Raw genomic sequence first — 22,364 nt, forward strand, 5'->3', positions numbered from 1 at the left:
TCGACTTCTGCCCTTCGAAATATAACGTTCGGAGGTTACGTACGCGAGCTGGTTTTTTTTTTTTTTCGTTCGACCATTGCGTGAAGGTGTAACGATTCTGTAACACGTTAGCTGCAATAAACGGCGGGGTTGGTTATAATACCGACGATATGTACAAATGGAAGGCTAATCGCATAATCGTCCTGAATTTGCAAGTCTTTCTTATTTCCGAAGGGTTAATTTCTCATTCGCGAATGAACGCGAAAATTTCCACGACCTCGCTCCCTGTTATTTATCGTAGAACCGCAGAAGCCTCTTCTGCAATATTTTTCAAGCGTTCGTGCTACCCCAAAGGTGATTTGTATTCCCTGAACTTTTGGACACGTATCAAGGGTCAGCGAACTCCCTTTACAACCCTCGTTTTAGATCGATTCTGTTTTACATTTTACATTCTTGTTTTCAAGGCTACATAATTTCGCTCTCGGGCTCCCCATTGACCTTTTCCATTTCTGTATAATTTTCTTTCGACAATTTTCGGAATTTCCGTTTTTGTCAGAACGATTCAACTCCCTAACGAAACACTACGTTTGCGGTATTTTATTTCCAACCAGTTCCCGTTAATTTCTTCTGCGAGCTTTTTTTTTTTTTCTCTTGGTTTTCCACCTTCAGACGTCGTCGGATCTTCCGTCGGGACACAGATCCGCCGAATCGCGGTGACCGAAGCTCCACGTCATTAGTGGGTAAAATATTCCTTTTCCTAGATCCTAGTCGAGAGGCTCGAGGTGGAGGTTTCGAGTTTCAGGGATCGTTCCGCGGTGGGTATAACGTAGCTGCGGAAATAAAAAAAAAAAAAAACAGAAAAAAACCTCGAGAGTGCTCCCGATATCGACGTACAAGTATAGGTAACACCTTCCGATAGAGCTAGTTATGAATATTTAAACTGAAATAATATCCTCCGTCTGTCCTCGTAACCGAAAGCCCTCGGTTTCCAACGAACGAGTGACTTACCTCATAACGAAGGAAACTTTTAATCAACGTTATAACGAAGGGAAGTTTATAATCACTTCGTGATCAACGACACCGGGGCTAAATCGATCGGACAAAAATGACGTATTAATTCCTCGGCTCTCCGTTATAAACCGAATTTAATAATAATTGTGATTAATTCAATGAAACGCGAGTAACTCGTAACGTCCAAATCAAACGCAGGCGTCGCGGACGAACGCGTCTCTACGCTGACGAGACTTTTGTCGTCCTTAACTAAAAATGGCGGGGGGTGGAGGAGGGCACCCTTGAGTCTGAGGGAAGTTTGTCGTTTCGGCACCTGCGGATGTGCACGAGCGTGACTCGTATAAATATAATATCTGACATAGGGTGAGAACGAGCGAAAGTTCGAGCTAGACGAAATATATCCGCGAGACGAGGAGACGTTGCCTGAAAGAAAAATCACCCCCGCGGCTAAATTTACAGCGCGGATAACACCGGGCCGTCGAACCTCCGGCGTCGTTTTGGCACGGGGGCTAAAAAGAAAGAGAATAAGAGAAGCGGGGAGGAAAGAAAGAACAAAAAAAAAAAAAAAAAAAAGAGAACATAATAAAATAATATAATAACAAGGCCGTTTCGGCGATGGGGGGGTTCCCTCGAGCTTCCGTGGTATTCGCAACGTATCACCTTTGAACTGCGACAGATGTGCGGTAGCCATCGATCTTGGAAAAGTGACAGCCTTTCTTCGCACACGTTTGGTAGACCAACGGTATAGGTCCGACGTACGAGTCAATTTCGAAGAACTTCTCATCCCGCTGTGGGTACAGGTACGCGGATCACGGCTGGTGATACGAGAATAAAAAATAAGAAAACGAGAGAAGAAAAAAAAATAAAATAAAATACGCACAAAAGATATTTCACTCGATGGTTAAGGGAAGAAATAATCTCGGCCGTAAAGTAAGACCTTTAGATTTCATTCTTCTTCTGCGGTTATTTTTCTGAAAGAACGTCGAATGTGGGTATTCTTATCGGCGAAATAAAGATACTGATTATTCGCGAACAAAAAAAAAAAAAAAAAAAGAAAAAAAACATGTAATAAAAAATTGATTCTCGTACATCCGATGGAGGAAAGTTCTTATCTTTTGTATTTGATAAATTTTGTTGTTCCTTCTTTTCGTCATGAAATAGTAAAATCTAATTTACATTTTATTATACTCAGGCGACGCGGGTGTATGGGTCGAGGAGAGTGGAGAGAAGTAGGAGAGTGAAAAATATTAATGTTATTCAAATTCCGCGAGGGCAAGGCATTGGGGGTGACGAGCGACGATTACACGAGGTTGTTTACCAGCTGAGAATAAGGCGGACGAGAGGCGACGAGAAGAGCGAAAAAAAGGTTCCGCGGTATTAAGGTGACGGAGAGAATACGAAGTGAACGAACGTTGGAGCTTTCGATTTACCGGACTGCGAAACGAGCGGAACTTTCGACTGGCTGGAAACCGAATAGAATAGCGCCGGACGATTCTAAAGATCCGAAAAAGCTGCGGGGGGTCTCGAGAGTTCCCTTCGCAAAATCGGGGGACACCGGTGTAAAAATTGCATCGCCGGAGGACCCCCCTTCTATCCGGCTGACCGATCGATACCGAGCGTGGCGAACAACACACGACAACGAATTCGTTACTCTTACCATCGATTCAAGTTCAATGCCGACCGGTCGGAGGTCACGGGGTGATCGGAACGCCGTCCGACGGATCGACCGATTCCCCCAGGTATCCGTTACAACGTGAAACGATGAAACATGCATGTAACCTTTACGTAGCACATGCGACCCCCCCACCCCCCCGACCCCCCCTGCCCCTTGGACAAATATGTCCGGTCCATTCGTAATTCATTGATAAATCGCCAGATTATCAACGGACGTTGGCGCATTACGGTGATATCGATGTTGCAACGGTACGTACGTGCTCATTCCGCGTTTAACATCCTGCGAAAACCCGCCCACGTTGCAACGTTGCCCTACCCTACGTTCGTGCGCGCCCGAGATAATTGGTGAAATAATTTATGCGTGACGTAGAAATCGTGCTTGAAGCTGGAAATTAAAGCGCTGCACTTGTGCGGGCCCCCACGGTTCGTTTTTCCCTCTCTTTTTATTTGATTGCTTTTTCAAAAGGTGGGGGGTTCTCGACGACCGGGACTCGACGAGCAGATCCGGTCACTCCGATCGGACCAAAGCGTCGATGATATTGGCGATCCGTCGAGTCGCAGTAGTCACGCGATCAATGAAATACGTGTAGATAGAATTCGGTAACGATGCCACCACTACGAGTGGTGGGACGCGATAACGTTATAGGTGTTGCAAAATTGAATTAAATACTATTCGCGATTCGTTGCGTCCGACGATTGTGCCACCGCTTTTATTTCTGTTTTTGCGGATGACCGGTTGTCTTTCAATCGTAAAAGCACTCGCACTCGCCGCGTACCCCCTTTGAAATATCGTAGATTCGAAACGGCGGTCGGTCCGACGGTCCGAGTCGATTACTCGATCGCGGAGGAACATCGAAACACGGGAGAGCTTTTTTCTTGCGCTTTTTTTGATTTTTATGAAAAATTTGGAATACGAGAAATCCGAGTCGAGCCCTTCTGGTTGATTTTTACGTGGACAAGGGGTGGAATTAGAGTTTCATTTCGCGCTCAAGGGTCAGGCTTTTAACAACTGTGATATGAGTCGGTAGGGAAATTTTGCCGGAATATCTTCACCGCGGTCAAAGGTCCGAAAGATACGTTGACATTCCATTTGCGGAAACGTAATTTGCGAAATTTCAAAGTCGATTAAAATGTTCGCGACTCTGAGCTCGTTGTGCGCGAGATGAAATGAACATTGCAAAGTACCGTTGCGGATGTTATCGATATTTTGATATTTCGCGGACGGTGAGGAAGCACGAAAAGACAAAGGGAGAAATGATGCAGAAACCTTTCTCTCCGGGAAGTTGAATAAAAGGTGTCGGAAGTTTGCTCGAGATGTGGAGGAGACGATCGGGGGGCGGAATACGTTTGTAATAAATCCTTGAAGAGAATCCTGGAAAGAACAATCCTTGGGCAATTGATGCTTCGGGAACTCCCACGCGAATCGTTTTTCCGGCTACGTATAGCGTATCACCTGACTTTTATCGTAAGTTTACGATCCACTATTTGCTTCGGTAATCGGCTGACATTATTTTCTAAATACCCCCGCGAGTTGTTGAATCAGAAAACAATATTTTCAACAATACCGTGGATGCATTTTGACGCTAGACATTTTTCGTTTCTTCTATTTTGGCGATTATGCAGGTTACCCAAAATTCTCGTGCGAACTTTCACCTTTTTTTGCGAAGGGATGCGCATTAATATGAGAATTTTTACCCAGACAGCCACGGTATATTATATCCCTTTGGTGGAGCAGCAGCAATTTTGCCGTGCGGCGATGGCCCGATGCCGGCGTTATTTATATCCTCGGTATATGCGCATGAGAAAATTCAAACAGTGCGTGTTATGTAAAGCAGTCTTGCCGCCGAGATAATACAGTAGGCGAAATAGAAAATTCGAATAACTCATTCCCCATAATGTCACTGGAGTTCGTTCGTTTTCACCGCGTTTCCACCCTTCGGGCACGAAGTGATGTGGAAAAAAAAATCGGGATTCTCGTCGCGAAGTTATCCGCTGCGACAAAACAGGGAAAATCCTATGGGGAGGTTCGACGATACGCACAGGTTCGGCGAAAAAATGAACAACTCTCCTCCGAATTCCCGTTTGGGATATTTTGTTCGTTCGAAAGTCACGAATCACGTCCGCGGTCTGTCAGCGAAATCGGATTCTTGAGAACCGTCGAAATCGATAATTTATATTTTGGATACTTGAGACGGTTTTGATCTTCCTGCCGACTCTTCACAAAAATTCCATTCGCGCGAACTCTTTCGCTCTTTAATTTTAGACAATGAAGTCCGACGAGTCATTTAAACCTGGCTTTATAGGAGGCATTGCGAATTCACGTGACAACGGAAAATTGGGTGGAGAACTCGGCATCGCTTATTCCGTTTGTCGAGCATATTATAGTTAACCGACTTATCCGGCCGAATATATGCGACACGCGAACCGCACCGTTATATTTAATTGCAAAGGTCTGGCGCAAAGGTAATCCAGCGGTTCCAAAACAGCAAATTCACGGTCACAACGATTCCAATTTTCCTACCATATTCTAATTCACCGCTCAACCGAAAGCTACGAATTCACTCAAGTAGCCCGATAATTCCGCTTACATCACGCGACGTCTGTGTCCATAATAAAAATTCGCAAATTTTCTTCTTTCCAAAAAATAAAGCCTAAAAATTCCGATTTGGATTCAAAAATAATTACATGATTCTTCACAGAAACAGACTTACGACCGCAGTTGAAGAGCGTAACCGCTTCTCACTGAAATCAACCAGTTCGTCGCACGTGACGGTCCAAAAAAAAGTAGCACAATTATTCTGACGATTTTTGACAATCTTCCCCGACGTTTTTTTTTTAATTTTTTTTTTTTTTTTCTCCAAATTTTCACCCCTTCACTGGATATATTTTGGGAGCGAAGGCGTCCACTGTGATCGATAAGGTCGAGCGAATCGACGACGCGGTAGGCCGCATTAGTTTTCTAAGGACTTCGAGGGAGCGATTGTTTGAAAATTTGAAACGAAAGAAAGGGTGGCTCGTGCTCACCCCCGTGGTTATCGGTCGCGAAGTCGCGTGTAAACTGAAACGGTGCCTCGAGTCGGGAGAACTCGCACCCCTACGCGCGTACGAATTTGAATCCAGATTCGGCGCAGGCGTCGACGAAAAAGCGGGAAATGTCGGAAAGCTGGTGGTGGCGGTACCGTAGGTGGGATCGTGTCCACACGGACGTAGGCGACGCACACCGCGTACACTCTATTTTACAGCGTCCTTATGCACCGCCACCGAAATCGATTCGCGAGAGAACGTGGGAAAAGAGACGGACTCGGCGTCGCCCCTATTCGAGAAAGAGATAACGGAACACCCCGTGCCCGCATAAATTTCGGGAGTTCACGGTTACCAAGGTCAGGTCATCTCCCGGTGACCGCCACACGAGTTAGATTCTGGTGTACCGCTCGCGCGGAACCGCCGATCCGCGCTCTACTTCGCCAAACCGAATAGATAAAGAGAGGAGAAAAAAAAAAAAAAAAAAAAATTTACTCGAGGCTATCAGACGCGGTCGGGTTCTTCGTCCGTTTGCACACCAGGAAAACCTCGAGCGACTTTTTTTTTTTACCTTCCCCAAGGACTTCGGAACGGGCGATATGATTATTTTTACACCGTGTGCGTGGTTAGATTCATAGCTCGCTTCGTCATCCCGCCGCAGCTTTTTCCCAAACCCGATACGCGACCGGATTAAAATTATCCTCTCCATTAGCCCTCGCAGCCCGTGAAGTGGGAAGTGGAAACGCTGTAATATGTTGACAGGAGGTTCACGCACGTTCGGTATCATTGTCATTTTATTCGCAAGCTCAACCGAGTCATGCTCTATTTTTTTTTTTTGATTCATACAGCCGAAAAGTGCTTCCGGTATCGTTTTCTTTTTTCTCTTCAGGGAGAATCCCGCGGGGCGTGGGGCGTTCGGTACGCGCTCCCTAATTGAAGTTTTACGGTATTGCGCGTAATATTTTTTAATTTAAATAAATCCCGTCTCGCGTCCGGTGGTGGAAGAAAACACGAAAACCATTGTAATTACGGGTAGAATAACGCGAGGCGTCGGTACTTTTACTACGGGGACGGTTAAGCCACCGGCGGACAACCTGGCAGCTGTTTTATCCCCAGCTTATCCATCCATCCGTTCGTATTATACGAAACAATCCGGAGGAAGACGTCGCGAAGAAGTAGTAACGGTCGTCGAAGTGTAGCTTTTAGTTTCAGCCGGCTCAGGACGTTTCTCTTCGAATAACTCTCTGACATCCTTAGAAACGAAGGTAAAGCTGCGCGAGGAATCATTTCGAGGACGTGTCCGTTCACATTCCACCCTCGGCACCCCTTTTTTTTTTTTTTTTTTTCTCGTTCTTTCGCCAATACTTGGCGCACTTTGAAACTAATTGAAAGAGGCGTTAAACTTTTTTTTATTATTCCTCCGCTAAACTCGGATCAAGTTTTTCTCCTCGAATCGACCCGGTGAAGTAAGGATTACCAGCTCCCTTCAGATAGGTGTTATCAAAAATTAGTTGCTTTTTTCCTGCTTTTTTTTCTTTGACCGAAACACGCTGGAAGCCGTTTAGGAAGTTGACAAGTTTTTTATTCATCGGTGCGGATGTAACGCAGAGTGGAAATTGGCCGTCTTCGCAAACGCCACCCGCATCGGTAACGAAAACCCTGACTAAAAAGAGAAAAGAACCGAGGTCATGCCGATTGAAGATTAGAGCCAGAATTCTTATCTTTATAATTCGTTGCTAACGGCTGCTAGGTTTTTTTCGTTTCATTGATTCCACGGCACCGTAATTCTTCCATCGAAATAACGAACTTTCACTTTTTACTTTTATCTGTTCACCGTCGATCTTCGCTGCGACGAGTTCAACCTGCACCGTTCGCGATTGTCTGGCGAGTGATTCGCAATTACGGGGGGCTAGAGGGGGGGTGAACCAAAATTCAATTATGGTTCGGTGGCGCGGATCATTTCGGGCAATTAATTAAAACGGAGTCACGTGTATCGCAACGTTGCTAAGCGTCACCGAACAGCCCGCATGCGGTGCGGAACAAGAGCCACGAACTCCGCGGTTTCACGAGTCAAAGAGAAGAAGACTCCGCCCGCGTAAAATAATGCGAAAAAATTATAAGTTAGACGTTCCCTGGATTATTGGACCGCGGCGGAGGAGCCGGCAAAAGGTACAATAATACGCGGATGAATAATAATAATTCCCGGGGATGGGTTCATTAGCATGTTCGGGTAATTTCAGGGTCGGTTTCATCGTATATTTAAAGCGTTGTTACAAACATAGATTGGTATAAATGTAGGTACAACGGCGTTTCATCGTCTCTCTCCATTATCACGCGACAGAATAATTCCGGGTATTACGTTAGCCGGGTCCTTGGAGCAGTCGCCGAAATTATGAAAAGCGGAATTTCGCCAATTTTAAGAAGAACAAAAAACTTTAAATCCGCGACTTGAAAAGAAAATTCGCGCATCCCGTTGGCTTATTATGCAACGATTTTCTCCGGAGGGTCGATGGGCCGGACGGGGGTTAATCGATATCTCGATACGTCTGTACGAAGTGCAAGAATTTCGTTGGATCCGATGAAACAGAATCCCTCCACCTCTGTATCGTGTTCGTCGTAAGGGTGGTGAAACATCGTCCCATAACTTGGGTGTGGTCAATCCATAAGCGAAGAAAAGAAAAAGGGAAAAATCGAGGAACGACGAGTCATGTATCAGCCGAGCTCTATACTCCGCGAGATTCGCGCGACGTTCGACGTCTGACGTTGCCACGAGTCGATGACGTGCGTACGTAACGACCGAAAGAATTTTATCCATTTTACCAGCGTGTTCGGGTCGCTCATCGACGGTTATGCTTCGAGTAGGGCTACGAAAATAGAGAGAGAAAAAATACAGAGCGAATGCTACCGAGTCCTATTTTACTTTATCCTCATTTCGTTTCTTTTTTTGCATACGTGCGAGTGTGTGTCTACAGAGATAAATTGCCACCACGTGCTAGACACCTACGTGATGTCCTAGAGTCGATACGTGACTTCCGTTCCCGTACTACCAGGTCCGAGACAAGAGGGGGAAAAAGTTATCCTCCTCCGAATCGAACGAAAAACACCAACTCGCTTTCCAAACAGGGCTCTTCGTTCACGAATTGCCGAAAATGTACCGAATTTAGAGGGGCTAATGGGTTTCGCCGTGACATCGATGCGCACCGATTTTTGGACCAAGTAAATTGTGGTGCACGTGCATCCCCGGAAATCTTACTCCTCGCGGATTAAATCCCCGCTAAATCCGGGCGTCACGAATCCCTTGGCAAACACCCTCTGACGAGATGTTCGTTCCGTTTGGTTCTCTAAGGTAGAAAATACCGCGAGCGCGGGTCAGGGTCTCGGACTTACCGGCATATTACGCCGCGCGTTACAATTCCGATTTTTATATCCGGTCCGGTTTATCGTTTCGCAAAACTTTTACGATATTCGCCGTACTCCGATCGTTTTAGTTTCGGTTTCGCTTTAATTCACCGACTCGTTATACGGAACGGCAGTTTCTACCCCTAATAAATCGACGAATTTTATCCCCTGGCTACCGTTTTTACGATTAAAATTTTTTAGGGTATTTTTCAATTCGTGGACGCCTCGATATCCGTCGGTCGACGAGAAGAGGCCCTTTGATTTTTTTGTTCCACGTCTCGCTGTGCTCACGATTACTTCGATCGAATCTAAGGCGAATTAAAAAAGAATCGTCCAAGGTTCGCACGATATTCGTTCGAAGTATTTGCCAATTTAGTCGTTTGATTCGGAACGATTACGGCAATTCGATACGATCAGGGTGTAAAAATGGTTCCAACAAATTCGCGAGACGAAATTCCTGGCCCTCTTTAATCTGACGTTGGACGAATTGTGACAGATCGTTCTCTGTTACGTCACGGGTATCAGAATTCCTCTTCGCCACCAGCCACAGTGCCAAAAATTTCCCCCGTGCAAACGTCACCAGGACGATCACCCTATCCATGTTTGCATTATCCAGCGGGGTTTCATGGAGCAGGTACTCGAAATACCCTGGTTTTTCTGCTCTTTTTTTTTTGCCCGGTCGGAACCGGTGGAATGCCCGTGTTTTTTTTTTTTCTCTTTTTGCTTCGTTTTTCGTTTCTTTTCGGAAACCCTTGTCTCCGATCTCATGGATTGGTAATAAGTTACGGTGGCGAAAGATCCTCTGAGACGAGAACGTTTCTTGGGAAGATAGATTAAAAGTTTGGAAAATTTCAAAGGTATTACGTCAGTCGTAATCCGGGTTTCTTCAAACCGGGGTTGTTTCGGAGACGAGAAAAAAATTCGGGTGTCTAAATTCCGATCGTTCGATGTTACCGTTTTCTTTAAACGGATGAGAAGATAAAGCGCGATTGTGTACCGTTATTTCAATAAGAATCTGTAAAAAGAATCCAGCGAGTATTCTTCCCATTTCTTTGAAGCCCAGATGCGGATCCCCCGGTGAAAGTACCACGGTTCAATTACGCGAGATGCGTCGTTTCGGATGGTGCAACTTTTACTTTGCATAATGTGATTCTCTGTGGGTATGGGTTCTGCTCGGTGTAGAGCAGATATACATATATGTATAGTTTCAGCTGCTGACTCTTTGGAATTACGGAATTGAATTTTGAATGAGGTAGGTCAGAGAAGAAAATTAATTAGTCAGAACTCGACTTATGAGCGACCCGCGAGTCGTGCAGCGCAGCGTGAAATTAGTAAAATAATTGCAATCGCTGAAACTGTGATCCTCCGATAGTTATTACCGTTTTTTTTTTTTCTCAAAACTCACCCTTTCGTCGAGGCGATTAAACACTGGCGGGCAGATTGTGTTAATAGGCTTTTATTTCGCTCTCGACCACCGCAACGAATAAATACATCATAAACGAGCACACGACTGATTATCTCTATCCACATCACATTGCCGACCCTCCTCCTTCACGACCTAATTTTCTCTAGCCCCTGAAATTTCTTCGGAGCCGTTGCTCTCGTCGATCGAGGGATCGGAGAGTTTTTCATTTTCAATCGACTTCGAGGTATCCCTCTCCGATCCCAAAGGCGTCGACGGTCCCCCCTTCGGATCTCGAGCCACCCTATCGGTTTCATCTTGCTTTTCCGAATCGACACAAGCGCGGGTTGTTTCCGGCTTGATTTTCGCCGAGCTGAAGCGAGTCCTCGGTCGCCCGCGTTTCCTCAGCTTCTTCTTCGGTTCGTTCCTGAAATAAGTTTGAATAAAAAAAAAAAAAATGTTCACCATTCGTCGCACGAGTCGAAGAATAACAAACGGGAGCACCTCGACTTGTGCTTTCTTATCCTCTTTCCATATTTCGGCTTCTTTGTCCTCGACTTATTGGGCGAACGTTGGGCCGACGAGGCGCTGCTAGGTGCGGATGACGGAGATCTCGTTCTCTTTCGAGCGCTTAAATCTCCTCGGCGACGGAGGAGCTTCCGTTCCTCGCTCGTGCAAGTTCTGCTCCCCCTTCGAAGTTTTTGTCTCATTCCCCGCTCACCGTCGCTAACGGCGTCTTTTTGCTCTACGAAACTTCGAAGGGCCGACGAAACGCGGAGCACCTGACCGTCGGAGTTCGAGGGCACCAGGTAGCCCGTGTCGATTCCGAACGAAAGAGCTTCGCACACGTATTTCTTGTCGCGCCGTTTCCCTGAGGGATACGAACGGGGTTTCTCGTTTAAAAAATCGACAACGTTTCAAAGGAAATTTTTGGCAGCTCGACGGGATACTTGCGTTTCAAGGATGCGCTACGACTGTAGTAATCTGAAAATTTTCTGACCTTCTCGCGATTTTTGCTGCTCGACGACATTCTCGAATTAATCGGGACGGCAATTTGTTCCAGCTTTAAAACTTTATTTTACGCGATGAAAAAAATTTTGCGGAAATCGCGGTCATGATTTACAAAACAAATAGCAAACTGTCCGAAGTCTGAAGTGCGCGGTGAAATAGCGAGTTCGAGAATACAAGAATATAAGAATATGATAACGGCATATTTCAGATTAGGAGTAATCCGGTCGCGAGTTCCTCTCACGCAGTTGGGTATATCGAAACCCCGAAACTTGTACGTCGTCAGTTAAAGATGAGAAAAATATTTTCATTGAATTATTTACGTCAGACGTTTCTTTGTGCACGCCGGCCCTATCTTATAACGAGCTCGCGTCTGCTGCAGAAAACGTCTTAAAGTTACGGAGCCCAATTTTTTCAAATTGATACATTTGTGCGTAACAAAAGTCTGCGTGCACGTTGGTATACGACGATCCGCAAAAATATTTTCCCTAGACTAAAATTATCCCGACCGTTTTCGCGCAGCGTGAATAAATAAGGGGAAATTATTATTCGAACGCGAAATCAGTTCATAGAAATGACTTGGGCTTATCACATACCCGCGTAGTCGGAGTTGAACAGTGAAGAAATGAAAAATTATCACCCGATGGATATTATTTTACTTTTTAATACGAATTTCGAAATTAGGTATTTCGGCTACTGCGATTCAGCTGAACGTGATTCACGTCGCTTTGCTCGTTGCGTTCAGTTTCGCCTGTCCAACAACAATAATAACCGTTATTTACGCCCAACGCGTAAAAACGAGACCGAAAATTGCCCACGGATGATCGAAAAAATCGGCCGAATTTTAACACCCCGCTTATTACAGCGCCGCATCCGAAGCGGTAGTTAGGGCTGACTTACCGTTCGCACCTCGTATTTTCACATGAAAAACCGATGCTCCCATATCAGAGAGAGAGTCGGACGAAATTAAAATCCCGGTTAACAAAAAAACGTGCGACTGGTATGTTGATGCGAGTAACGTGCGCGTTCTCTGGTGAAAAAAGAAAAGAAAAAATAATTAGAAAAAGGTTCAGAAAAAGGAGACGAGAAATGGGCGCAAACGTCAAACGTAAAAGGTTGCCAAACGGTGTCAAAGACTTTTTTTTATAACACAATACATACATTTTCACATTACAGAGGACAACCACGTTGCGTGTATACGTATAATGTGTAGTGAGTATCTGGCGGACCGCGACACTCGCGTGACACGACGATAAGTTTTTCATTTTAATTAACGTTAACGTTAATTATAAAATATATTTTGCATGGCGATTATTGACGGACGAACTCTCAGATTCGTTGTTCGAAAAACGAGTATCTTCAACGAGAGATTAAGCGTAGGTGCGACGTTACGATATTGCAGTTCTAATTCTAGTGTTCCTCGATTTCGTCACCGTAACTGGGGTCCCGAATCGTCGGAGTTTCGGAGAACTCCTCGTCGTTCTCATCCGGCTGATCGAAATCGATCGTTCGATTGCTCGGTTCCTCCGTTTTGTTCCCGTCGTCAAATTTGGATGGAAATTTTTTTCCCCCTTCCTCCGCCGTCTGTTCCCCGCTTCCGATATCCTCGATAATATTTTCCAACTTGATCAGCTCGAGACTGTCTCTGATCTGATAATGACGCTGAGGTAAGAGCGCTGGCGTTTTGTTATACCTGGTAAAATAAAGCGAGGGACCTGATAAAACACGAGACCGGTGCGGTCGGAATTTAACGAAAATATTATCTCAACGCGGAGCTGCGGCGGTTCACACCAGATATCGGACGTAATTTTTTTTGCAACTAATTTCTTTTCATTCTTTACCCGCCAGTCCTGGGAACGATCCATTTTTTACGTCCCCTCTTCTTTTTCCTTCCACCGAAGTGGTTCGAGGTGGACTTTGCGTGATGCACTTTGCCTTTCTTTAAAACGTCGCCGTTACTGACCGAAGTTTGACATCGCGCATTTCTAACTCTGCAACGACAATCTCTGCTACCCTCTTTCGACGCTGAACGCAAACTTCCGGGATTTTCTTTGCGGGGGAAATTTCCTGTTACGCTGCAGCTTCTCGTTCTACCCTCGAGTTCCCGATGATTGCTCTTGTCGTTTGCGGTGCACCGCTTTATCTTCCTCTTATCCGTTATACGACTTCCGCTTTCTGTTATACGCGACGGAGATATCGCATCGCGAATCCCGTCTTCTTTTTTCGGTATCCTCGAGCCACCCCGCCGGTTTTTGCCGTCCAATTTAAAAGCCCGGCAGACGCACCTAGCTGCCCACCTCGTGCCTGCGAACGACGTTACGAAATTATTGAAACGCAAATCGATCGCGCGGAAAAGTGGACTTCGCGTCGGCACAAACGTATTTTGGTTTTTAAGTTTTACTATTTCCCTCGGGCTCACCTCCTCGAAATGTGGAGATAACGTATTCCATTATCGACTGAACGAACGAGGACTGCTTTCCCCGGCTCGTGTCGCCCGAGGAATCTTGCGGGGCGAAAATATCCGCGGATTGATTCGAGTCCGCGAACGTATTTCTGGCTTTGACGTCTCCCGCCGCTTGCGGTGAAAAATTCGTCCGCCAATTTCCGCGGCGAGCACCTCCTCGTCGTCTCGTTTTACGGCCGTAACATCTTTTTATCGCCGGGTCGCTCGCTCCTTTGTAACGTTTTTTTGGCGGAAAAACTTTGTCGATGATTTGAGAGGAACCGTGAACTCGGGGGCGGAGTCGGTGCAGTATCGTTTGCGAGATATCGGTATTCCAGAAATTATCTTCCGACGTGTTTGACGCCCCGAATCGCGATTGACAAACGCGCGGTTTTTTCTTCGGTGCCATTTCGGTCGCCGACGCGGAGAGGCCGAACGATCGACCGGATTCGGAGCTGGTAACGGAAATTTACATTGGAATATGGCGGCGGCGGGGGGGTGTGCCGTTAATTTTTTTCCAACGATATCGTAATTTTGTTGACGGGTTTAATGACAAAAGTTGAAATGGATTAGCAAGGTTCCAAACTTCTGGAACAACTGCGTGTTTCTATTACGCGTCACTTCGCCGTGCTAAATTCTAATGCGAATTGCGAAACGAGCGCGATGTTCATGCCGTGAATGCAATTATTTCTTCGTCGCGCGATTTACCAAAATTCACATTATTCGCGGCTCACTTCTCGGACGGTAAAAGGTAGCAGCGGTGCACACCGTGATTTCTTCTTTCTGGTTCACGGCACTTTTTCTCGAAGCCATTTTCATCAGCTGTCCTTTATTCTTTTAACGTGAAAAAGAAGCACCGCGGAAAAGATGAAGCCTCCAAAGTAAACAGAGCTCATTGTTTGACTATTTTTTAATATTGTTCTTTAGCCCCGAGGGCCCAGAAGAATTCCCCTCCGAATTAAAGGTGAAACACCGTTCTCGGGATCCCGAGACCTTCTCGACTCCGCATTTCGTCACATCCTATACATTTTCTCTTGCCTAAGTGCGCGAGGACTGAAAACGCAGATGTTTGCGCCTAAAGGTCTCAACTATTCAGGGGCGATATACTTTCATCGCTAAAAATGCCGGGAGTCTGACATTCGGTTCAAGGGTTGAAGGGCAAAGGTCAGGAACTATAAGTACCCCCTATTTCCTTCGGATCATCCGGACCGCTCCGCCGCACGTACGTCCAGATATCGACGGGTTTTCAGCGCGCTTCGGATCCCATTTCCAAACAAACGATCGGCGAAGATAGTCCCGTGGATTCTACTCTTCCATTTTTATATTTTGTCCCATCCGATCGCGATGTATTTCGCATACCTCGAAAATGAATGTAAAGTAAATGAAGCAATTGAAAAGCGCTCGTTATTGACTTATAAATTTCGGTGAGGAAGAAAGGAATTGGAAAGGCAGGCGATGAAGAATAACTTTAACGACAAAAAGTGGTGGAATATAAAATACCGGGTTGTTATACAATAACAACCGAAGACGTAATCCAACGTCCCGACCTCGAACTGGAAAAATGTCCGATTGTACTAAATGTACTAATTAGAACGTGGTCCTCCTTGTAGAGGATATTTTATATCGTTGGTAAAAAATTCAACATCCGTGTCCCCCGTTGGCTCGCATCGAGGCAGCTTCTGGTTTTAAAGCAATCGCTTCGGAATGTCGCGCAAGGGCGTCCAGAACCACCCCTCGTTCGTTTCGCTAATCCAAAAATTGAGTTTCGACGTTCGAACGGGCTGAGCTGCGGGGGGGTTGCGACTCGTGCCAGACGTAATTACCATCCCTTGTTATGTCAGGGGTTGAAATTTAGAGGTCTGCAATTTTGGTCCACGTTCAGTTTGCAGTTTCGCCGTACATTGTGCAAATTAATGTTTCGTACCGGCTGCCTTTGGCGCTTCGTGTCGCCGACTTTATTCCGACCGTGTGACGGAACGTTATCTCTTTCGAAGCGTCTTCGCATAGCGGACGGTCCTCGTTTCCTGAATTACATTCATTCCTCTATTTTTCTACACACCGGAAGATTGGAACCCAGCTACTAACAAACCCTTGATCACAAGCTCCTCACGCTAAAGGATCGCGGAGTCATTATTTCCCATTCACGTCGACGACAGAGCTATCCAGTTGATCATAGAAATGACCAGGTCACGTTCGTAGATCGAATTACGGATGACGCGAGTTTCTGAAATCTCTAATTACGGATAATCATCGCTACCCGTGTGCATAATTGCTCTGTTTTTGACCGAATGCATTGATAAGGTTGGTCGTCGAACGTACAACACGTTAATTTACGTTCGCTACAGTTTCGGATGAAAAGAGTGAAGCTTCTGCATCGAACGCCGGTGAGGAAGGTGTAACGAAATTCAGTCTTCCGAAGAATTTTAACGCTCGCTCGCCTGTCAGGAATTCCAATCAACCGTTCAAACTGGAACTCTACTAAATTATACCTGCAGGTTGGTTCGAACAGAAATTGTTGCTCGACGTTACCAGCTGAAAGTTTTCCCCACTCACTCGGTTTGTCGTAGAGCAGCGAAGTTAATTACACATCAAAAGGAATGAAAAAAAAAAAAAACGCCCCCGAGACTACGTCAAAATCCCCGTCACCCCTTCGCCCCGAAGGGATATACGAAGCACGTACGTGTCGCGTCAGATGTTGTTTCGGGCGACGTCTCTACGAGCTAAACATTTCGCGGGCGAACGTAACCGCGACCGCGGATTACCCGGACCCCTAATAATTCTTGGCTGCGATCAGATCTCCGAGATCCGCTGCATACCGAGGGCGGTGTCCCGGCGAATTCCGTTGTTCCAGGTTCCCTCGGCTTTGCGACTCTTTTGTTGACCGCACCGCGACTTATGTGCACAACATACAACCGTTCATTTCCTAGGAGGATTTTCAGTCGGCCGTTGTCGGATTCGGTTGTTACGGAGCACGTGAAAAATGAAACGGATTTCAACGACGTTGACGTGAATCGGGATCGGGAGATCGAGGGAGAGAAATTAATAAACAAGTCCGTCTCGGCAATTATTTTTGGATAATAAGCCGAGCATAAAGAGTCGTTCGTTCGACGAGGGAGAGTGAACTCGGTGATTTTCGATTTCCGTTCGAGGAGGAAAATCTGGAAATGGGTCAAGGTTGTTCGGAGCGGATGTCCGTGCAGGATATGTAGGTATATAGGTATAAGTGAGCGAGCGAGATCCGCAGCAGCGGAACCTCGTTAGAGAAGCTCGACGGCAGGGAAGCGATCCCGTGCAACAGCCAGCTGGTTGATTACGTTCGCTCTACTGACCGCAGCCATTAGAATTCAGATGAATTACTCCTTGACCTTGAGCGGATTTCAGTCTCTAACGGAATTCAAATTGATTGATCGAATTCCGAATATGCGACCAGGTATAATACCTTCCGTACTAATTTATCGTACGTGTTGCAAGATTTTTAAAAGGAAGGGGTTTCGAAGGGGTAGCGATTGGTCATGTGGTCCGCGACCGTCGGGAAATCCTCTGTGAAATTGAACGTCGATGTTGAAAACCCGCGGATCTCGAGGATTAGCTCGTGAATTGTTAGCAGCTCCTCGATGTCGGAAAAAATTGGGGCGGTGGTATTGTCGATTGTATACGAGACTTTTCTCATTGGTACTCAAAGTGTATTCATCACCGGAATTGCGATTAAATCAAACGTTTGAAGGGAGACTGGATAAAAATGAAGATTCCATTATCCTCACGCTCACATTGAAACTGGCGCCGATTTAATTTGCGAACTGTTAATTTTTCCGCCTACCGAAATTTCGACTAAGGAGCAATTTGCAAGTTGACTCGTCGATTAGCCAATATTGAACGAAACGTGGATGGTCGCGGTACTCCGGTCCGTAAGCTAATCAAGTGTTATTTGATTTAAGCGCCGGCTGTTTTCGACGCATTTTCATCGGACTCGAAACCGGCGTCGAAATCCGAGCGGAACAAAAAAAAGGGCAGCAAAATCATCGGGAGGTTCGCGATATCGCTACTAATATCGTCGACCATTTCACCCTCGGCTGCCTCGAGCGAGGAATAGCTTTTGTTTCACGTTCAATGAATTTTAAGGTAGCCTCGCCTCGTTTACTTTTCTCTTCGTGACATAGCTTTGTTCCGAAACGTTGGAAAGGGGATTCCGAAGGAGCGGTGAAAAGTTTAAGATTCGTTCTGCCCAGTTTTCGAAAAATCGATTCTCCCACATCGTGTAATTAATAAATAATGAATGAATCGCGACGTTTCTCCACCGAAACGCCATACTTCTCTCTTCGAAGACAAATACGACCGAAAAAAATTTATGCTCTAGTAAAAATCGCACGCGTATTTCGGGCTCGGAGTGAGTCGTCTCCACGCGGAAAACAATCGATAAATCAACGCACGTACGTTCATCCTAGATTCACGGGTACGTCGTACCGCTGTGGTGCAGCATTTCGTATCACTGGATTATTCAACACACGGTTGTACAACCTCTTCCAGCGGTGGCACCGCGGCATTATTTAGTTTACAAGTCTATACAATGTTCCGAATAACCAGAAACAACGCGGGCTGACATCTCCGTTAATTGTGCTGGGACATCCAGTTCTCACCCGGGTGTTTCCGGAGGAAAATTTCATCCCGAAATGATGACAGAAAAAAAAAATATCCGAACACGTCCGACGTATTTCAATTCGCTCCATCGATCTCCCACCAACGACCGTACGCATCCACCGGTCTTTGGATCCACGATTTTTTATTGCCGAACTACGAAACGTGACAAAATAGGGGCTGACGGTGCTCAAAACTTGGTCGTAGTTGGTAGGGAATTTCTCAATGAACGTACTCCCGAATTTTCGAAATTCCTTACGGAATATCAGTTTTCCCCGAATATCATATCGTCGTAAAACGCGGCGCGTGTGTAGCGGAGTTTAGGGAACGATGACGTTAACGTAAAGTTCTAATTTCGATGAAGAGGAGTCTCTCTCTCTCTCATCTCCTGAGTGACACGTCTACTGATGAGATGGGCGAACGCGGTCCCGTTTTCTAAATTCGGGTGACTACGTTGCCCTGATAATCCAACGGTGCGATACAAACTGCGGTCATCGGTTGATTTTAATAATTCATCGGTTTATCGCGTACTCCTTGAATTTAGCAATTTCAGGTCGGATATCCGTGCACGTGTACGTACAAGTATGTTAACAAAGTTTTAATTCGGTTAAACGTAGAGAGTGGGAGGAGATTCTGAATCTAACATTCTCTGACAAATTAAAGTTCTCATCCTACTTCTACTTAGCGCGTACGTACGTACATCTAGTTCAAGTTCATGGGGTTCGTTAAGTTCCTCACCCGTCCCGAGCTCTACCTGCATTTCGCAGTGCATCAATTAACCGGTGCTTATTATTGAATTTCAGGCGGTCGCCGTGAGATTCTGCTGGGAAATTACATCCTAATGCGATGGAACCTAGTTGGGCTTGACTGCTGGAGGTAATCGGATCTTGAGATGTCCCAACCGCACAGAAACCACGATCTATTACGTTAAGAGGAATTCGATATACAGGTATACATATACGTCTGTTTCACATAATACGCTAAAACACAATCCGAAATTCGCAGCGAATTTTGATTCGGTTTTTTTTTTTTTTTTTATTCATTCATTCGTTCATTCAATTCTTTTGCACGTGTGCACAGAGACAGCCATTAGCGCATCGGTAGAATTAACAAGCGCATTTCCGTTCTTTGGGTATTCGGTTTGACTTCAATTCGTACTACCCTCAAATTTTGTCGCATGTTTTTCTCACTTTCCCCGACCACTCGGTCGAATCCAAGAACAATGACAACACTAGCGCGGTTTGTTTACCTCTGGGTCACGACGCCCGCTTGGCTTCGTAACCCGACACACTCAACGTCGCGTCGTCTACGTGAACGAGAGTCGCAATAAATCGTTCCTCCTTTCCACGGACGGAGTTTTGAGGTGGATAATTAATTCATATAATCTTGAAGTATAAAATCTAATTCGCGTTAGTTTGGAAAAATAATTCAGCCACTTTTTTCTTCACGGGGAGGCAATAACGACGCGAGTTATTTCCTTAAACGAACAAAGAGGTACTGCGTCGCGTTAGTAGCGATGCGAATTAGATAGAAGAAAAAATTCTGCAACTGCATGGCCGCGGTATCTTCGTTCTCCGGAGTGCAAAGAATAGTGATATTAGATTTTAATTGTTTTCGCAAAGGTTTTACGTCGCGATTTGTCGACGTACGATTGCCTCGTGGCCCTGAATTGAACGAAGAGTGAGGCAATTCAACGCGTTGTTGTTCGTTAAACCGGTGCCCGGGGTGCAGCGTAATTCACAGAAGCTGCAACCCAGACGAGACCTTTGGATTTTTCGACTTCGAATAAGGTAATGAGATATTATTTTTCATCTGTATTATTTCTTCGTTTTTTTCTTCTCATTCTTCAAAATTTCCTCCACGACGTTTTTCGTCGATGCGACTCGTATATTGTCCCGAGTTTGCGAGGAGGAATTTCGAGGATTTCGTGAAGGGTGTTAATCATGAATCATCGATCAGTGACTGCTACGTTATTTTTTCATCATTGTGAACGTCAATCACCATTTCACAAATCGGTAAAACTCTTCTAGGTTTTTTTTTTTGTTATTTCTTTTGTCTTTCGATTCGACAGTCGTCCCTATGGCGCCGATTTTGGCAACCCACCCTCTCCAGCTCCTCATCCTTTCGTGGATCAATTTTTTCTTTGTGCAGACTTTTTAACTCCTCATTCATTCCTTGCCTTGCATCTTATCAATCCCTCTTTTATTATCCACTCGAAAAGCGAACGCCGATGGGTAGTAAAATCATAGTTCGAAAAATTGGTATATGGTTTGATACAACAATTGGTCGGAATTCATGTTTTACTGAGGGTTTGCAAATTAAAAATTGCGTTGTTCGATGATCAAAAAGTTTTTGCTCGTTGCTGTCCAGTTGTATCTAATATTACAAGAAAAAAAAAACCCTGCAACTCAGAGATTCAGCCCGAAATTATCGAATACCACTAACACAATCGTTTTTCCAAGGAGTGCAATGAATAATCTAATGATTAAATACTTGGGTCATCGAGGTTTATTAATTTGAAAATTATCCCGATTTCCAACTCCGTTTATTCAGAGTTACATATATCCGATCAGCATCGTGAGCGACGGTTATCGGCACTTCTCCCTTGTGCTATTCTTCTATTTCAAAGACTGTGACGTATGTGTGACGTATTTAAAATTCCCCATTCCCGAAAATTCCAAGTGCCCGGAAGAGACGCCACGCTACTTGCGGCGTAGCTCATGCGATATTTCATTCGCTCTACAGATTCCGAACGAGTCGGTTCGGATCTGCGTAATTTCGTATTAATATAATCGTGGCGAATTACATCGGGCACATTAACTCTGCAATAATTAATCGAATAATTTATTCAATTACTCCATTCAATTCGGACATTAAAAGTTACTTGATTATTTAAAATTTAAAATTCAATAACGATAAACTAAAGTCTATGGAAGCCAAGCGATTTTCACACTGGAAAAGGTGAGAACTCTGATTTTGATTATTGCGTCTAATTTTGATACGTCGCATTTTTCATTCGGTTACACATTAGAGCTGCTCACAGACAAAGAAATTGTTAGATATCGTTACTATTTCGAGTTGATCAGAAGATTCTTTGTTTCAAATCGTGGCGTGGAAATTTTTCCATTATACTGCGCGGCAGTGATCTTATTATTCTCGAGTTCCTGCGTATTCGCTATCGAGTAAAGGTCAAAAAATTGTTTTTCGTTTAGTATCTTCGCATTTATAATATCACAAGGTGATTTTATCGTGAATATCATTTTAATACACTACAACTTTTATCCTATTTTCAATTTTGCTCCTTATTATTTCCGAGTTCCTGCGTATCCGATATCGAGTATAGGTCAAAAAATTGTTTTTCGTTTAGTATCTTCGCATTTATAATATCACAAGGTGATTTTATCGTGAATATCGTCCTAATACAGTACACACTTTTTTCCTGTTTTCAATTTTGCTCCTTATTATTTCCGAGTTCCTGCGTATTCGATATCGAGTAAAGGTCAAGAAATTGTTTTTCGATTAGTAGCTTCGCATTTATAATATCAGGATGTGATTTTATCGTGAATATCATCCTATTACACTACAACTTTCATCCTGTTCTCAATTTTCCTTGAATTCACGATGTTTATTCGAGTTTAATTCTGAATTACAGAATTCACTATACAACTACAACCGGTGATATGATTATGCAGCTAATGCGACTTATATACTACGATTCAGAGGACGATCCGGAAAGTACTGAAACTGGATCTTCGTTTTCTGGGATGAAAAAATAATGTGAGTTGAAATTAAATA

The 22,364-nt window shown here is 44.8% G+C and overlaps 3 protein-coding genes across 3 annotated transcripts in view; all 3 read right to left on the minus strand.

Moving 5' to 3' along the window:
- Positions 1 to 5,700, minus strand: part of LOC105688753 — a 44,543-nt gene extending 38,843 nt beyond the window's left edge. Inside the window, exon 1 of the mRNA XM_048653601.1 lies at positions 5,376 to 5,700. The gene's annotated coding sequence lies outside the window, so the exon portion shown is untranslated. The remainder of the gene's footprint in view (positions 1 to 5,375) is intronic.
- A 4,883-nt stretch (positions 5,701 to 10,583) lies between these two features.
- LOC125500575 (serine/Arginine-related protein 53-like) lies at positions 10,584 to 11,478 on the minus strand. The gene is made up of 2 exons (XM_048653671.1): positions 10,991 to 11,478; positions 10,584 to 10,913 (listed from the first exon to the last, which is right to left on the minus strand). Exons 1-2 carry the CDS (start codon positions 11,194 to 11,196, stop codon positions 10,643 to 10,645), a joined length of 477 nt encoding a protein of 158 aa, XP_048509628.1. The 5' UTR covers positions 11,197 to 11,478; the 3' UTR covers positions 10,584 to 10,642.
- Positions 11,479 to 12,665: 1,187 nt separating this feature from the next.
- Positions 12,666 to 13,998, minus strand: LOC125500562. Its single transcript, XM_048653596.1, has 3 exons — positions 13,914 to 13,998; positions 13,336 to 13,798; positions 12,666 to 13,187 (listed from the first exon to the last, which is right to left on the minus strand). Exons 1-3 carry the CDS (start codon positions 13,942 to 13,944, stop codon positions 12,905 to 12,907), a joined length of 777 nt encoding a protein of 258 aa, XP_048509553.1. The 5' UTR covers positions 13,945 to 13,998; the 3' UTR covers positions 12,666 to 12,904.
- Between the last annotated feature and the right edge of the window lie 8,366 nt (positions 13,999 to 22,364).

Source organism: Athalia rosae, chromosome 4 (genome assembly GCF_917208135.1).
Source record: "Athalia rosae chromosome 4, iyAthRosa1.1, whole genome shotgun sequence".
Taxonomy (NCBI): domain Eukaryota; kingdom Metazoa; phylum Arthropoda; class Insecta; order Hymenoptera; family Athaliidae; genus Athalia; species Athalia rosae.